The 17,421-nt window shown below is 45.3% G+C and overlaps 1 protein-coding gene across 1 annotated transcript in view; it reads left to right on the top strand.

Annotated features, from left to right (window-relative positions):
- The window catches only part of Kremen1 (kringle containing transmembrane protein 1), a 48,836-nt gene extending 31,626 nt beyond the window's left edge, over positions 1-17,210 (top strand). Inside the window, exons 6-10 of the mRNA XM_033762271.1 lie at positions 1,893-2,046; positions 12,419-12,751; positions 13,602-13,760; positions 14,405-14,489; positions 16,226-17,210. Of these exons, the coding sequence (XP_033618162.1) occupies positions 1,893-2,046; positions 12,419-12,751; positions 13,602-13,760; positions 14,405-14,489; positions 16,226-16,394 (900 nt within the window). The 3' untranslated portion in view covers positions 16,395-17,210. The remainder of the gene's footprint in view (positions 1-1,892; positions 2,047-12,418; positions 12,752-13,601; positions 13,761-14,404; positions 14,490-16,225) is intronic.
- The last annotated feature ends 211 nt before the right edge of the window (positions 17,211-17,421 follow it).

Below are 17,421 nucleotides of genomic sequence, written 5' to 3' on the forward strand. Positions count from 1 at the left end.
CTGTGAGTGTAGCTCAGCAGTAGATCACATGATTAGCATGCTTGACATCTTGGTTCAATCCTCAGCACCCCCCAATTTAAAAAGGAGCTGAAACTAAGCTAGGAAAAAATGTCAAAAATCTTATGATATTGGGTTAGACGGCAAGTAAGGAAGTGAAAGACCTCTATGAAGAAAACTACAGTAATCTGAAAAAGAAAATTGAAGAGGATATCGGAAAATGGAAAGATATCCCTGTTCTTGGATAGGCAGAACCAAAGTAGTGAACGTGGCCATACTTCCAAACTGATATGCAGATTTAATGCAGTCCCAATCACAACACTGAAAGCGTTCTTCTCAGAACTAAAGGACTATAGACACGCAAATACTAAAAAAGCCGAATATGGGCAGGAGACCTGGATTCTTCACACAGAGAAGATGCTGATGGTAAATAAGAACATTGAATGATATCCAGCTTCCTAAACCATTAAAACAATACAAATCAAAACCACACTGAGATATAATTATACCACTATGAAATGGCTAAAATAAACTGCACTGATAATAAAAAGTGCTGACAAGGGCAGATCATCTGAGACTTTTATACATTGTTGTTGCTAATATGAAATGGGACAGACATCCCGGAAAAGTTTGGCAGTTCCTTAGACAGTGAAACATGCACGTCACATTGCTAGTTCTTACCCTAGAAAAGTAAAAATTTACACAAAAATCTATACACAAATGATTACAGCATTGAAGATTAGAACCAGAAACAGTCCAAGGGATGAACAAATTGTGACTTATTCATATAATGCACTCTGTTAGATAATAAAAAGGAGGAAGCTATCATTACCTTCATCAATTTAGATGAACCTCAAGGGCATTAGGACATGTTGAGGGGGGAAAAAAGCCAGTCTGGAAAGGTTGCATAGCGCACGATTCTGTTTTATTATATTATATTTCCCAAAACAGCTGTGACAGTAGAAAGCTGGACAGCCCTTGTCTGAGGGCTGTAAAGCAATAGCACAAAGCAGGTTTTTGGGGTGATAGAGCTACTCTGTACCTTGATAATACTTGTGATTGCAAAAATCTGTGCATGTGTTAAAATTTATAGAGCTGTATGCTGAAATACAATACTGTATGTTAACTCGGAAGATGAAATACAAATTTTAAATGGGGCTTCTAAAAAGTTTGCTATGAGGATTTGTTATATAAAGCACTTGTAACCTGGCATGTAGTAAATAACCAACAAAATGTTTAACTGTTATTATTTGGGGGGGTTGTGTTTTTTTGTTTTTGGGGGGGTGTTTTTTGAGACAGGGTCTCACTATGTAGTGGAGACTGACCAGGAACTCACTATGTAGCTCAGGCTGGTCTTGAACTCACAGCAATCCTCCTGCCTCAGCCTCTTGCATGCTGGGATTACAGGCATGCACCACCATGCCCTGCTTTAACTGTTATTATTTTTAATGCTTCAAGTTTATGGGATTTTTCTCCCCATTAAAACTTAATTAAGGGCCGGGAATTTAGCTCAGTGGTTCTGCCTGCCTCACAAGCGCAAGGACTCAAGTTCGATCCCTGGTACAAAAACAAAAAAAAAACTTAATTAAGGCTGGAGATTTAACTCAATGGCACTGTGCCTGTCTCTCAAGCGCAAGGATCTGAGTTCAATCCCCGGTACCAAAAGAAGAAAAACTGAATTAAATACCATAGAAACACACACACCAAAATGGGATGTCCGTGGACAGGGAAATAGACTCGCGGTGGGCGGCCGAGTGTAGCTCTTCGTCAGCCTGGAATCAAGTGTTGGTAGCGTGGGACCAGGGAAAGGTCCTAGGGCAGGGTGGCCTGGGAAGATGAAGCTGGTTGTTGGGAGCCGACAACACTCACCATGTGCTGCTTGTCTGTTGTGGCAGTTTGCTGGGATGGAGTCAGGCTATGCTTGCTTCTGTGGGAACAACCCTGATTACTGGAAATACGGGGAGGCAGCCAGCACCGAGTGCAACAGCGTGTGCTTCGGGGATCATACCCAGCCCTGTGGGGGTGATGGCAGGATCATCCTCTTTGATAGTGAGTATGCCTTGTGCCTGTCGCTGCCTAAAACACAGAACTTGGGGCCAGGCCGGTGGACCCTTCCTCCCTCCCTCCCGCCTTGTCTCCTGCCCTATTCCCACGCATTCCTCCGTTCACTTTCAGTACTTGTGGAGCACCAGGCAGCCCGGGCACCGTCCAGACCCTGGGATACAGTCAAACATGCGAACGCAGCCTCTCCTCTAAAAGGAAGAAGTCAGGCCAAGGGCTTTGGGGGGCGTGGCCCGTTGTGACCTGCTTAGTTAGACAACCTCGAAGGGCGAAGTATTCCGACTTTACATCGACATGGGTGTAACGGTTCAGTATCAGCCTGAACACCATTTTGTTTGAATACAGTTTCCAAGCCTGATTAGTGTGTTTTCAGGCATTGGGGGTTTGTACTGGGGATTTGTGCCTTACTGTGATGCCTCTTGGAAAATAGTATAGTCTTTGTATTGTTTTTCCAGGGCTCAGGTTGACTTTGCCCTGATTCACTCCTCTCTGACTTGTTACACTGGCGGGCAGCCAGGAGCAGAGCCTGTTCTGAATGGGGTGTGAGGAGCCCAGCATTGATCTATCCAATACCGAGTCCTCACCCCTCAGCCCCCTGAGTCCTCCTTGCAACCCACTCACACCTATTCAGTGGTAGTGAGACTTCAGGAGACTCACAGTAGCAGCGCAGCACCCTTTTTTTTTTGGTCCAGTTCTGGGGATCTAACTCAGGATCTTGTACTTGCAAGGCAGTCACGGCGCCACTGAGCGAAATCCCTGGCCCAGCACCCTATTTTAAGATGGTAGGAAAGGAGAGTCACAGATGAGGCAGACAGAGGAGAAGAATTTGAGATTCCTATGAAAGTATCCATAGTGTCTCTTTTGGCAATCTACTCCTGACATCTCCACCAGGTAGAGTGGTTCAGTTTTGAATCAAAGTATCACACCGTGTATTAGTTTCCTAGGGCTGTTGTAACAAAATATCACAAAGTAAGCGGGTTTGAAATAACAAATTTCTTCTTTCACAGTTCTGGAGGCCCCACATGAAGGTGTCAGTAGGGCTGTGCCCCCTTGGAAGGCTCCGGGGACGCTTTCCTAGCTTTGAGTGTTTGCCAACAGCCCTTGCGTTTGTTGGCTCGTAGCGGCTTCCCTCACACAGCCGTATTCCGCAGGGCACACCCATGACTCGCTGCCTCCTTAGAAAGACACACATTGAATTTAGAGCCCACCCTCATCTAGTATGACCTCATCTTCATTACATCTGTCGAAATGAGGTCATATTTATAGATATCGGGTGTTCAAATTTAAACATGTCTTTTTTGGGGGACACAGGTAACCCCTACTTACGGAGAGTTGACATTCCAGCCCGGATTTATAACTGAGCCTTGGCAGGTTCTAACTTAGATGTTGTCTAAAGTGTATCGATATTTGTGGTTTGGAGAAAGGGTGAGCGTAGACTCCTGTGGTCAATTATTGATCTTTTAATCCAAGTGTGCCCCTTAGAGACTGCCGGTAGCTTCCTGTACATTTTAGGATGTCATGTCAAGCCAAATGCTCTGTTGCGGGGAAGACTGACCGTGGCTAATATTTAAGGAAACTTGCTAAGGTTTGTTTAGTTGGCAAATAACTATGCACTACACATCATCCTAATGTTCATCAAAGTTAAGATTCTGTACCTTGACACCCTAACCCAAGATATGTGTTGGCCGAGCTTATGAAATTCCTGGTTGTAGCCTTTAGCAAAAAAAGAAGGAAGTGAACATTTCTTGAGTACCTCATATGTTTTAAGGTTTTCTATAATCACCTTAGTCTTCCTGGTAGCCACCAGGGTAGATTTTGTTATGAAGAGAGCCGTAGGACATGGAGAAGGTCAGTCACTGGCCAGGATTTGAACTTCCTGGAGGGCCATCGGATTAGTGAGGAAACAGGAGCAGAGTTTGTGGGTTTGCTACCTGTTTTTCTACTTTAAATCAAATATAGTGTTAATTAAAAGGTGGAAAATGGAAACCAACTTGGGGGTAAAGATATAGAGAAATTGGAACCCTTGTACATGCTGATTAAAGTATAGAAGGATGCAGCTGCTTTATTAAACAGTCTGGAAGTTTCTCAAAATGTGAAACATTATGACCTCATAAACGAGCAATTCTGTCCCTAGGCAGATCCTCAAGAAAGTTGAAAATATATGTTTGTCAAAAATTATACATGAATGTTCATAGCAACATTATTCAACAGCCAGACTGCAGCAACGCAGATGGCCATCAGCTAATGCATGGATAAACAAAATGTGGTATGTCCATATAATGGAATATTATTCAGTCATGAAAATAAATGAAGTCCTAATACATTCTACACCATATATGAACCACATATATGAACCATGAAAATGTTACTTTAAATGAAAAAGACAGATGCAAAGGGCCACATATCATATGATACCATTTATTTAGTGTCCAGAGTAGGAAAAACTATATAAAGAGAAAGCAAATTTGTGGTTACCAAGGACTAAGCAGAAGGGAAAAATGGGGAGTGACTGGTTAATGGGTACAGATTTTCATTTTTGGATGCTGAAATATTCTGGAATTAGATAGCAGTAACAGTTATTCAACATTATGAATATACCAAATACCACTGAATTGTATACATTAAAATGGTTAAAATGGTGAATTTCTGATTAACAAAAAATTTGATCAAAAGCTATAGGACAGTCTTAAACACATTTTATTCAGCATCTGTTATGTGGCAAATAAAGTTAGGTCGTATAGTGTCTTTCCTAGAGATGCCAAATGGAAATAATTTGGTTTAAAGTCAGTCACATAGTGAATGACACCTTTGGTACTGGAAGTACATCTAGGAGGTGAATGTAAATTAGTTAGAATGAGCATAATTGCATTTATTGAGTGCTTATTGTGCACTACACTTGATCCTGAGTGATTTCATTTGTTTTGTGTTATTTAATCCTTGCAACAACCCTATTGATAAGAAAACTGCAGATCAAGAGAGGAAGTGAATTGTCCCAGCTAGAAATACAGCTAAAATTTTAACCCAGGGTTTTTTCTTCCCAAGTTATTTTTTAAAGTAGTGTATGTTTGTAGTACATACTAGTTGTTCATCTTGGAGAACTGATATTTCCTATGTTTTTACTCCTCTCCTTTATTTCTCCTTCCATATGATTTCTTTTTCTGGTTTTTTTTTTTTTTTTTTTTTTTTTTTTTTTTTTTTTTGCTTTTTGGTACTGGGGATCGAACTCAGGACCTTGTGCTTGTGAGGTGGGCATGGTGTCACTGAACTAAATCCCCAGCCCTTATGATCCCTTTTACTATCTCCAGAAAGTCTACATTCTTATTTCCCATACTTTCTTTATTTTACTTAATTAACTTATTTATATTTTAGGTTTCTCATATAAGAGAAAAAAATGAGATACGTAACTTAATTTCACTTAGCATTATGGTCTCCAAGTTCTAGCCATTTTCCTGTAAGGGACATGATTTCACTCTTCTTTATAGCTGAACAACAGTCCACTGTGGATTTAGACCATGTTTTCTTTATCTGTGCATTTAGGTTGTTTCCAGAGCTTAGCTAAGCCACAGTTTTAATTTTCTATTTTTAGCAGCTAGAATCCCTTTTATTAATGAGGATAAAATAAATGATAACTGATCCAGAAGTCTGTGAACAGAATATGTCTGGGTGTTCTGATTATTATCAAATCAGCCCCTCAGAAGCTACCCTCTGTTTTTTTTTTGTACTAGCAAAATACTTTTATTATTTTTATAATGATAAAACAAGGAGAGTAAAATCTTCTTGGTGTATATCAGAGTTAAGAGAAGTAGAAGAATAGGGGACGAATAGGATTTTACATACTTACAAAGACCATAAAAGGTTAATAGTACCCATGGTTTGCCATAAAACTTGTAATCGTGCCCCAAAGCAGTGCCCTTTATTATAAAGGATCATAGTTTTAAAATCTGTAAAAGTAGAAAAAATACACAGTTGGAAGACCTAATTCTTATTCCATCTTCAGTATAAAACTATAAACATCTGTTTACACAGCACATGTGTACAGTAAAGGCCTAAGTACCGTTTTCTTTTGAGTCTCGGCTGAGAGGATGATGGTGCACACAATAGTAGTCATCTCTTCCCCTGATTCCCCAAATCCAGATTCATAAATAAAGCTCTGGGCAGCTCTCTGGAGAACCCCAAGAATTACATTTTATTGCTCTCATACCCCACTCTGTATAGCCAGCCTGGGACTAAAGCCAACTACGGAGGATGGTAAGTACCTTGGTGGACAGAGTCAAGAGGCAGGCAGCAGCCCAAGGAAATCAGGAGAGGAACCAGGATCCAAAACCAGCCTTTAGCCGGGCGTGGTGGCGCATGCCTGTAATCCCAGCACTCGGGAGGCTGAGGCAGGAGGACCGCTGTGAGTTCGAGGTCAGCCTGGGCTACATAGTGAGTTCCAGGTCAGTCTCAACTACATAGTGAGACCCTGTCCCAAAAAAACCAAAAGCAGCAACAACAACAAAACCAGCCTCTGTGCCTGCTTGGTGGTAGATAACCCACTGAAATCAGACTCTTCTTCTGAGATTGGGAACTTGATCAGAGGGTAAAGTCTTCACTGACTTTCTGATTCACCGCCTTTGAGAGCTAGATTCTCTGGGGAAGGCAGGGGAGGTGGTTGAAAGGGAAATGGCCAATGCACTATCAGTAATGGTAAATGGAGAAGCTGCCCCGTCTGCAGCATCTGCTCAGGGACTGAGGAGGGCGGCCTTCTCGGGGTCACCTGCCCTGGCCTTCAGAGGCCAGGCTGCCTGTGGTCTGGCAGGAGGCCGTAACGGTGGCCAGCTCTTCAACTCCCAGTCTGCAGAGAAAGGTACACAACGTAGCACCGCAGAAATAACTTTAAGTTTCATCTGCTAGAGAGCAAAATAGTTTAAATAGCTCAAGTACTGTACAGCCTGTGGGAATTCTTATGATCCATTGGGTAAGCTGAGAACTTTGGTGATGGTGACTACAGACAGGCCCATGATTTGGGGTGGTAGAGGCGTCTCTCTGAAGAGATTGGAGAAGTTGAACAGTGAGAAAAGTCCAGGTTACAGTTTTGTCCTCCAGGACATGAGGCTCTGTTTTGGGTTTTCAGCATTTGACTATGATATGTCCCGTGTGTTTGCTTTGTTTTGACTTGGGTTTGCTGAGATTCTTAGATCTAAAGATATCAAAATATCTTTAATTGATTTTGGAACATTTTTGCTATTATTTTTTCAAATTTTTCTTCTACCTTATTCTCTTTTTTTCATCTCCTTCTGGAACTCCAGTTTTATATATACACACACATATATGTGTGTGTGTGTGTGTGTATATATATATATATGTATATATATATTAGACCTTCTAATATTGTCTTATATATAGCTGTTGAAACTTTGTTCTTTTTTGTTTGTTTCTTTACCCATTTACCCCTTCTGTGTTTCATTTTGAATCATTTTTATTGGCTTTTCTTTGACTTTACTGATTCTTTCCTTGTCTGTGCCTATTCTGCTGATAAACCTCTCAAAGGGATGCTTCATTTCTGATATAATTTGTTTTTATTTCTAGTATTTACATTGGACTTTTTATAGTTCCCATATTTCTGTTGAAATTTCTGGTCTGTTTAGTACTGTCGTCTGTTTTTTACTAGATACTGGTATATTCATTGTGGAGTCTCTATATCTGATAGTTCCAACAGCTGGGTCCCTTATGAATCTGGTTCTGCGATTATTTTATTTCTCCACAGTGAGTTGTATTCTGACCTTTCTTACTTGCTTTTAGGTGTAATGTATGCTTTCATTCATTCATTCATTCTTTCTGTATGTACTTATTTTTCTTCATTTTTAATGTATTCATTTATCTTTCCTTTTTCCCTTCCTTCTCCCCTCCCTCCATCCCTTCCTCCCTCCCTACCTTTCTTCCTTCTTTTTTTCTTTTTTGGAGGGGGCAAACTGCAGATTCCAGGGCCTCCACACTGAGCCACATCCCAACCAACAGGGATGAAGCCAGTGAGTCGTTCAGCAGTTCTGGGTGGAGGCCTCCATGAGCCCACAGCTCTTGTATTTTGCATGCCTATAAAGTCAGCACTATGTGGATGATGCCAGGGTCTGTTGCTGGCTTGAGAAATAATAAGACTCCCTTGTATCAAGGCTGCAGAAGTCTCTAAGGGCCTGGATGGGTGTATTCTATGCCTGAATGCCAGGAGACGAATTTCCTAGGCAGTCATTTTCTTTCTCTAACCCTGAGAATCCATCCTCTGAGCAGTCTTTCAGTTTTGTAGTTTTGAGCCTGTGATGGATGGGGCCTTGCCGGTTCCTCTTATGCCCTCAGTCCATCTTTCCCATTGTCCTGCTATGTTTAGTTTTTTATTTATTTTATTTTTTTTTTGTGTGGTGCCAGGGATCAAACTTGGGCCCTTGTGCTTTCAAGGTAGGCAGTGGAACCACTGAGCCAAATCCCCAGTCCTAGCTTATTTTTTGTTATTTTTTTTTTTGTTTTGTTTTTTGCTTTTGGTACTGGGGATCAAACTCCAGACCTTGCTCTTGTGAGGCAGGCAATGACACCACTGAGCTAAATCCCTGGCCTCCTAGATTATTTTTAATGTTAATCTTTTCAGCCATCAAGCCCTCCTCTGCTATCTTTGCAGGAAATTTCTTTTTTTGTTTGTTTGTTTTGTTTTGTTTTATTTTTTTGAAACAGTGTCTCACTATGTAGTTGAGACTGACCTGGAACTCACTACGTAGCTCAGGTTGGTCTCGAACTCACAGCGATCCTCCTGCCTCAGCCTCCCAAGTGCTGGGATTACAGGCATGTGCCACCACACCTGGCCTGCATGAAATTTATTTTTCTTTCTTTCCTTTTTTTTTTTTTTTTTTTTGGTATGAGGATTGAACTCAGGACCTTGTGCTGTGGAGGCAGGTGGCTGAACCACTGAGCTAAATCTGTGGCCCTGTAGGAAATTTCTTTCTGGCAAAACAGAAGACTTTTAAAATGGGCTTGTTGCTCCAGTTGCTCAGTATAAACCTGGCTAAAAGCAGTGAGCAGTAAACTAAAAGTGTAACTAAGGTCCAAATTGTATGACTGATAATGTGAAATAGGAAGAAAAGGGCTAAAAGCATAGGGAAAGGTAGGGGAAAAGAAATAAGGGACAGGAAAAAATATGAGAAAAGGAAAAAATGGAAACAAAGTCTTTGTAAAGGGGAGGGTGGAGGGGGTGAAGGGAGGGCAGGGGTATAGGGAAAAAATTTCAACTAAGATCTGTTATGTAGAGGTACAAGATCCCAGTGATGAATGTAACTGTACTGTATGCTTAAAAAGTATTAATAAACTCAATAATATTTTTTTTTTAAAAAGCAGTGAGCAGTATCCATGGTACAGCCTGAACATTGGGTTGCTTTGAAATTACTTCCACCAGATTAATTAGAGTACCGCCCCTAATCTCAGTCTTCCACAGGCTCAAGTTGTCAGCAAAATGTAGATAAATTTTTCACCAAAGCATAACTCACATAGTTTGGAGTCCAATTGCCAATGGAATACTTAACCTCTTTTTTTTTTTCAAATTTTAATTTTTTTTAGTTTGTGTTTGCAATACATAATGATTGCATTCATCTCAGGGAGTTGGTGCTTGTACATAACACATCTTAATTCTTTTTATATACCCTTTCCCTCCTCTCCATCTCCCCTCCCCAAAATAAAACCTCTTAAACCCGGTCCTTACTGTCTGTATTACTGTCAGCATTCTGGTCTTCTTAGCTCTGCCTAGAATCTCCAGTCAAGCTTAGCTTATAGCATTCTAGTACTTCTCTAGCCTTCGTCTCCAGTCCTTTCCAAACTTCCTGACAGTTTCCAAAGGCTTCTGAACCATACAGTCAGTATGGTTCAGTAGTGTCTCAGGAATGACCCCACTTCTCCGGTACCAAAATCTTACTTTCATCATTGCTGGGACGTAGTGTCCACACCTGCAAATTAAAGGAGAAGTTTATTTGGCTTATTTTTCAGTCCACAGTTTGGCTGGCTCCAAGGCAGGAAGACACAGCATAGGGGCATGGTAAAGGAATAGCTATCTGCTCACCTCACAACAGGAAAAGAGAGAAGAGAAAGAAAGTAAACCATTTTATTTTATTTTGAGTGCTTTGAGACATGATCTCGCTATGTAGTTCAAGCTGGCCTTGAACTCACCTTGTAGATCAGGCTGGCCTCCAACTTGCTGTGATCCTCCTGTCTCAGCTTCCCACTTCAGTGCTGTGATTACAGGCATGTGCTACCACACCCAGTGGGAAATAAACCCTTCTGGGCTATGCCTCCAGTGTCCTCTCCAACCGGACTTGCACCTTCTCAGAGCAAGTCAGCTATAAGCCCCACCTATGAGTGCATGAGGGTTTTAGGGTCCATCTATATTCATCACAGAGTCTCTGTCTGATAGTTCCAACATCTGAGTCCTTTGTGAGTCTGGTTCTTTAAAAAATTATTTTATTTCTTGACACTGAGGCTTATTCTACTTCTTTCTTGCTTTAATGCATGCTTGTTTGTGGCAGTACTAGGAATTGACCCCAGAACGTTTGCACTGAGCTATATCCCTAAAAAAAAAAAAAAAAAAAAAAAAAAAAAGTTTTCATTAGCTATATCCCAAAAAAAAAAAAAAAAAATGACATAAGGTTTCATGGAGTAGCGCAGGCAGGGCTCAAACGTGTGATCCTCCTGCCTCAGCCTCCTACAGAGTGCTGGCATATTTTCTGTTGAAAACCATATGTCCTGAGTAGAGAGTGGCAAACCCTAACATAAGTGGCATTTCTACCTGACAGGGATGAATCCAGTCTGTCATTAGTGAACAGGGTTTGGGTTTCATTGCTTCTCATGTTACCCTCAAGGCATATAAGGGTTCAGCCTCCTCCCGTGATAGTCTGCTCTACATGAGTGTGGAAGTGGGAGGCCAGTGGGGCTCTGCAGTGTTGCAGCTCCTCCGTCAGCTTCGAGCAAGTCCTCTGTCTGTGCCACAGAGTGGCTCTTTCCGCACTGTTGTTGTTCTCCCTCCCTGGTAGACTGCTGTTACTTATTACTTGGTGCATGTTTTTAGGGAGGTGAGGGGGGCTCCTGGTTCTCCTGTTTCACCCTCCAGTTTAGCACATGTCCTCAGCTGCAGGGGCGAGGCCTTTTCCGCATTCCTGTGTGCTTTCTCTCTGGCAGTCAAGCTGCTTTGGTCAGTGGTTGGTCCTGGGGAAGAGAATTGTTTTGCCCCTCTCCAAGGGCGGCAGACCTATACTTTGTAGGATCCTGGGCCCAAGAGGGCTGAGGACAGCCAGGGTCTTACTCAAGCACAAGGTCCCTCGTTCGATCTCTGCTACCAAAAAAGAAAAGAAAAAAGATGAAACCATCTTCACGGTTTGACTCTCCTTGAAGGGCTTTGTACATTTTAGAATTAAATTTCCTCTGTTGTCTTAAAACCTCAGCTTCTCAGTCTTGAGCTGCATAGGATGAGAAAGCAGTGTGTTCTTTTGTGTGTGTGGTACGGGGGACCAGACCCAGACCCTCACGCAGCCTAGGTGAGCGCTGTACGGCTGACCTGCACCCTCAGCCGCAGCACATTCTTGTTGCTTTCTGCATTCTAAAGTGAATCAGAACTCCTCCCAAAATGTATCTTTTGGAATCGCACCCCTACATTCCCTCCCTAGGCCTTTCATTTTCAAGATTTTGTTTACGCTCTACCCCTTAAGATAGGAAGTGAGTGGTTGTATCCCTTTCCTAGAGGCCACTGGTCACAAAGAGGGATCCAGAGAAATCAGATGTACCCATTACAGAGCGATGGGGTCTCGTCATTTCCTCCACACACAAAATCCCTCCTCGTGTCACAGCTTCCTGCTTGAAACACGAATGTGGACACATCCTGAGGGTTGTACCTGTGAGGTATTTGGGACACTCAGGCAGCCACAGAGCTCTTCACCCCCCGCCTCCCACGCCAAGAGGTCCCAGTGTTTCTGTGTGCGTTATCTCATCTGTCCTGGAGCCACCGTGTGACACGGGAGGAGACGGCCCCTGCCTAGAAACAGAGCAGGGAGAGGCCTGCGGTGACACCTCGGTCCTAAACCCAGACTCTGACTCCAGCCGGGCCCACCTAGGCTGCCTCACTGCTGTGTGTTAAGTGTGGGGTTTCCTGGGCACAAACACGGAAGTCTCCACCGTCATGCGTTCAGAGTTTGCGTGATTCATTTTGGGATTGGATCCTGAAATCTAAGGTGGTCTGGTTTTGTAGATAAGAAGAGTAGCCCACACAGGGTCGCATTCCTTAGGAAGGGTTCTGCGTGCGTCAGCACGGAGAGCACGCCAAGGCCCGGTCTCAGGCCTGCTGTCGTTTCGTCCTCTGCAGCTCTGGTCGGTGCCTGTGGTGGGAACTACTCAGCCCTGACATCCGTGGTCTATTCCCCCGACTTTCCCGACGCCTACGCCACGGGGCGGGTCTGCTACTGGACCATCCGGGTCCCGGGAGCCTCCCGCATCCACTTCAACTTCACCTTGTTTGACATCCGAGATTCCGCAGACATGGTGGAGCTGCTGGACGGCTACACCCACCGCGTCCTGGCCCGGTTCGACGGGAGGAACCGCCCACCCCTGTCCCTTAATGTCTCTCTGGATTTTGTTATACTGTATTTCTTCTCCGACCGCATCAATCAGGCCCAGGGATTTGCTGTCTTATACCGAGGTAAGGCATTCTTACGCCCTGCGGGCCCTCAGGGCTGTGTCTCAGGCTTCCCCATCAGGATGACTTTCGAATTTTGGGCAGTTCTTGTGGGACAGACCCGGACAGCGGCTCCTGGTCCCTCCCCGCGTTAGGCGCATCCCCTACTTCCGCTGCCCGACTTGTTTGTGTTTCAGTGTTGCTGTCTTAGTAGTTACAGTGGCAGTTTTCACGGGAGGATTAAAAGATTAACTACTAAAGGAAAGACCTGAGCTTGGCAGAATTGGAAGGCTTTCAAGAGGTGGTTTGCTCTGCACTCGGAACGTCCCAGCCAGTCCCGAAGACTGACTCACTGTCTCTCTTCCAACCCTCTCAGAGTGGAGCCGCACGCCCTCCCCTACCGGTGTGAACACGAGTGCCAGGCACACCTCTGCCTGCACCCAGGAAGCATAGGTGTTGAGGCTTAGCCTTTGTCCGGAATCGCGAACCCCAAGCAGGGTTTAGATGGTGGGTGCTCCAGGACGTGGCTGGGAAGAGGCCTTCCCTCCAGGTGGGATAGTCTTGAGGAGCAGGCAGTCTACAGACAGATGGAGAGGAAGCGGTCTTCCAGACAGAACAGACCCCCGCAAGCAGAGCCTCAGGGCTCTGTTTTGGGGCCAGTGGACGAGTGGAAGCGGCTGCTAAGTCAGAATGAAGGTCTGCTCTTGGTGACCGGCCTCCTCCTCCTCCACAGCCCTTCACCGTGCCCACCAGCTCCCCCTCACTGATCCTTTTGTGAGTGTGGGGGATCCAACTCGGGACCTTGCGCTTTTGAGTCAGGCGGCGGCTCCACTGAACTAAATCCCCGGCCCATTCATCCTTTTTGATCGTTTAGCCATCAGGGAGGAACTGCTGCAGGAGAGGCCCATCGTCACCCAGACACTGGCCGAGGTGATCACGGAGCAGGCCAACCTCAGCGTCAGCGCTGCCCACTCCTCTGAAGTCCTCTACGTCGTCACCACCAGCCCCAGCCGTCCGCCGCAGACCGTCCCAGGTTAGCGGCTCCTGGGCACCAGCAGCGGGGCTGGCAGCCACAGAGTGGGAGGTAGCGCTCTTGGTGGGCGGTTAGAGAAACGAAAGTGCTCCCTGGGCTCTCCTTCAGAGGTGGGTGGGATCCGACTGTGTGACCTCTAGCTGAGCCGCTGGAGCTGGAGAGGCGGTCAGCAAGGACTTGGCCTCGGGGTTTTCCCACTTCTCCCCTAACCACACAGAACCCGCATAGAAGGTCGAGCAGGAGGGCTGCTCCGGTACCCACTCACTCTGCATCATTTCACTGTGGGCATCAGGATTTTATAGGTCACGCGGCTCCCTCCTCAGATGAGAAAATTGAGGCCAAAGACTGTAACTCACCAGGGGTGGCACAGTAGTTCCAGTGGTGACAAGTGGTACCTCCCCTCTGGTCCTGACCACACTGATTATACTGCCTACCTCTGCCCCAAAGGGAATTTGTAGAACATAGCAAGGTACTGAGAAAGCCGGGGACTGCGTGCTTAGCCCAGCCCAGCTGCCCCTGCCACCACCTTCGCTTGCTGCCCCTACCTGCAGGGAGCTCCTCAGCTAGACCTGTGCCTCCGAGCTGCGGGCCTCTTTGGAAATTGAAGCACAGCCAGGATCAGTAACTGTCTTTCGCACTTGCAGGATGGACCGTGTATGGCCTGGCGACCCTCCTCATCCTCACAGTTACAGCCATTGTGGCAAAGATCCTTCTGCATGTCACATTCAAGTGAGTACAGAGAGCTGCCTGGTTCCAGGAGGGAAGGCTCAGCTTTCCTTTTGTCCTCTGTCTCACTGTGTGCAGGGGTTGTAACGTCAGAACGTGACTGCAGAGCCGTGAGTCCTACACAACATAAGGCAGCAGACATTCTTCCTCCTCTGTGGAGTGAAATGTACAACTGGACAAATCTCACTAAGGTTGGAGGGATCATGTTCATCCCTGTGTCCAAAGGATACAGTTTCAGGGAGGATTGAAATAATCCTGGCATGGAAAGGAACAATTTCCATTTTTTTTCCACTTGTGCTGGTTCCTTATAGAGCTTTTCTTTGTAAGAGTAAAGATTCCTAGGACAATGCTTTGCCTTTTCCTTAGGCCTTCTAGAAATTGAGAAACAGTCTTAGGGAGAGAATCCTAACATTTTATTAACATTGATCATATTTATTTTTGAATAATAATTTAATAGCTTATAGCGCCTTTATCCTTCAATTCTAATTTCCTGTACTTATTTTGCTGGTTGGGTTTAATAGTTCTCCCTTCCAGGAAAGGCGACTGTTTATGTTTGTATACTTACAGAGCAGAGTTCTTTCTCACTTTTTTCTAGACCCAGACCTCTGTCTTTCTTGAGGTTCCTGGTCCCAGACCTCCCCACTTCAAAGCTTTCCTGTACACTGATGTCCCTTAAAAGCCCTGTTTCCTGACCTTCTCATTTGCCATACATTAAATGTGGGGTCCTCTGTTGCCCCATGAAGGCTGCCTTTGGCCATTCTGTGATGACATCTCCTTCCTAGACATGAAATCTTTCAGCAGAAGTGATGCCCTTATTATTGTTTATTAAGCTACTCTCATGCCACACACACGCTGTTCTTTAGTATCTATGTGACTGGTTCCAGGAAACCTGTCCGCACGTTCCCTACAGCAGCAGGAGAGCAGGTTGGTTTCCTGGCCGAGACCTAACCGTGGGTGCCTAACTCCCCTCTGACATTGGAATCTTTCTGTAGCTTCCTGGCCTAGCACCTTAAGTAGCTTGCAGGGTTGGAGTCAGGCAGGTCTCTACTTCAAGCAGAAAAATTTTGCCCTAAGCCTAGTTTAGCTAAGTGGGTTTCCAGGTAAATTGCATTTTAAGACAGGGTGTTTGTTTGTTTGTTTGTTGTTTAAAAAAGAGGAATTTGAAAACTCAGAATCTCCCAGGCCAGGCTTTTTGTTTGTTTGTTTGTTTTTTGAGACAGGGTCTCACTGTAGTTGAGACTGACCCAGAACTCACTGTGTAGCCGAGGCTCAGGCCAGCTTTTTAAGACTGGAATAATTCTGCCAGTTAGAAAATTCCCTGTTACCCAGCACTATTTGAGAGGCTGAGGAGTGAGGATTGCAAATTCAAGGCTAGCCTAGGCAACTTGATGAGACCTTGTCTCACAATTTTAAAAAAGAAGAGTGAAAGCTGGTAATGTCGCTCAGTGGTTGAGTACTTACCGAGTATGCACAAGGCCCTGGCTTCATTTTCTAGCACCACACAAAGCAGGGGGTCCCCTGTTATTCCAGGAAGAAATCTGCCCTGCCACACTCCCCTCCTGTCCCCCAATAGGCACATTAAATCGGCACAGTAGTCTTCCGGACCTTCAAAGAAAGCTGTTAGGTCCTGCCTATGACCTGCCCTACTGGACGCATTGTTTCATGGGTACAGGTTGGGAGGTTGTTTGGGGTGCTTTGTTCTGATCCATTTGGAACATGAAGTTGTTTTTCTTTGACAGATCCCACTGTGTTCCTGCTTCAGGGGACCTTAGGGATTGCCGACAACCAGGAGCTTCAGGGGAGATCTGGAGCATTTTTTATAAGCCTTCTACATCAATTTCCATCTTTAAGAAGAAGCTCAAGGGTCAGAGTCAACAAGATGACCGTAACCCCCTTGTGAGTGACTAAACACCATCGTGCCTAGGACATGAGGTCCCTCTTTCAGCTCAAGGCTGCTGGGAGCCGACCTTGCCATGGTTCTCCTCTGACAAAGACCAGCTCTTCCCTGCCTCTCCCTCCTGAGAAGGGCACCCTGCTGCAGGGCAGCGGAATCCAGATTCCTCTTGCTTCATCAGCTGCACTGGAGAGAGAGACTCAAGGCCCAGCACGGGCCCTCCCTGCATCTCGCTCCGGTCTAGCAGTGGGGGTGTCACACAGCGGGGGCCAAGATGACAGAGGTGGTGGCAGCTGGCATTAGGCTCAGGTACATTCTAGACGACGGCTGGGTGGTGGGGAGGTTTAGTGTATATTGAACTTTTCTTCTGCTTTGTCCACACACAGATCGGGTTACTCTGGTCTTTACAGTTGGAACAAGGCCAGACTGGAAGAATTCTCAGGTCTCTTGAGGGCTGGCCTGGTTCCACAAGTATAGACTCCTTGGCGTGAGTGGCCCCAGATTCTGAAGAGCGCTGGTGCTCTGTGCTGACCCTGGAGCTTGGCTGTCTGAGTGCTGGACTGGGGTGGGCCTATTCCATAGGGCCTGAGAAGAGGGTCTAGTGGCCCCATTCATGTCACACCTGATGCCTTCCACACACACGCTTTTCTCTGGAGGCTTCTTTCTGCAGCTCGGTGAGCTATGGAGCCTTCTTGAGGGGAGGGCGTATAAAATATCCACTCACTGCTACAGACTACTGGAAGTGTTTATAGGCACTCAGTAACCCCTTTTGAATTGGATTTTTTTGGTGGGGGGCAGTACAGGCGATTGAACCCAGGGCCTTGCAATGCTGGGCAAGTACTCTACCACTGAGCTGCTTCCCCAGCCCTTTTCATCTGTTTTATTTTTTATTTTTGGTACCAGGAATCGAACTCAGGACCTTGCCCTTGCCAGGCAGGCACAGTGCCACTGAGCTAAATTCGGGCCCTCATCTTATTTTGAGACAGGGTCTCACTGAGTTGCCAAGGCCAGCCTTGAACTCGTGATGCTCCTGCCTCAGCA

This window comes from Fukomys damarensis, unplaced genomic scaffold (assembly GCF_012274545.1).
Source record: "Fukomys damarensis isolate Sample0158 unplaced genomic scaffold, DMR_v1.0_HiC HiC_scaffold_12, whole genome shotgun sequence".
NCBI classification, from domain to species: Eukaryota; Metazoa; Chordata; class Mammalia; order Rodentia; family Bathyergidae; genus Fukomys; species Fukomys damarensis.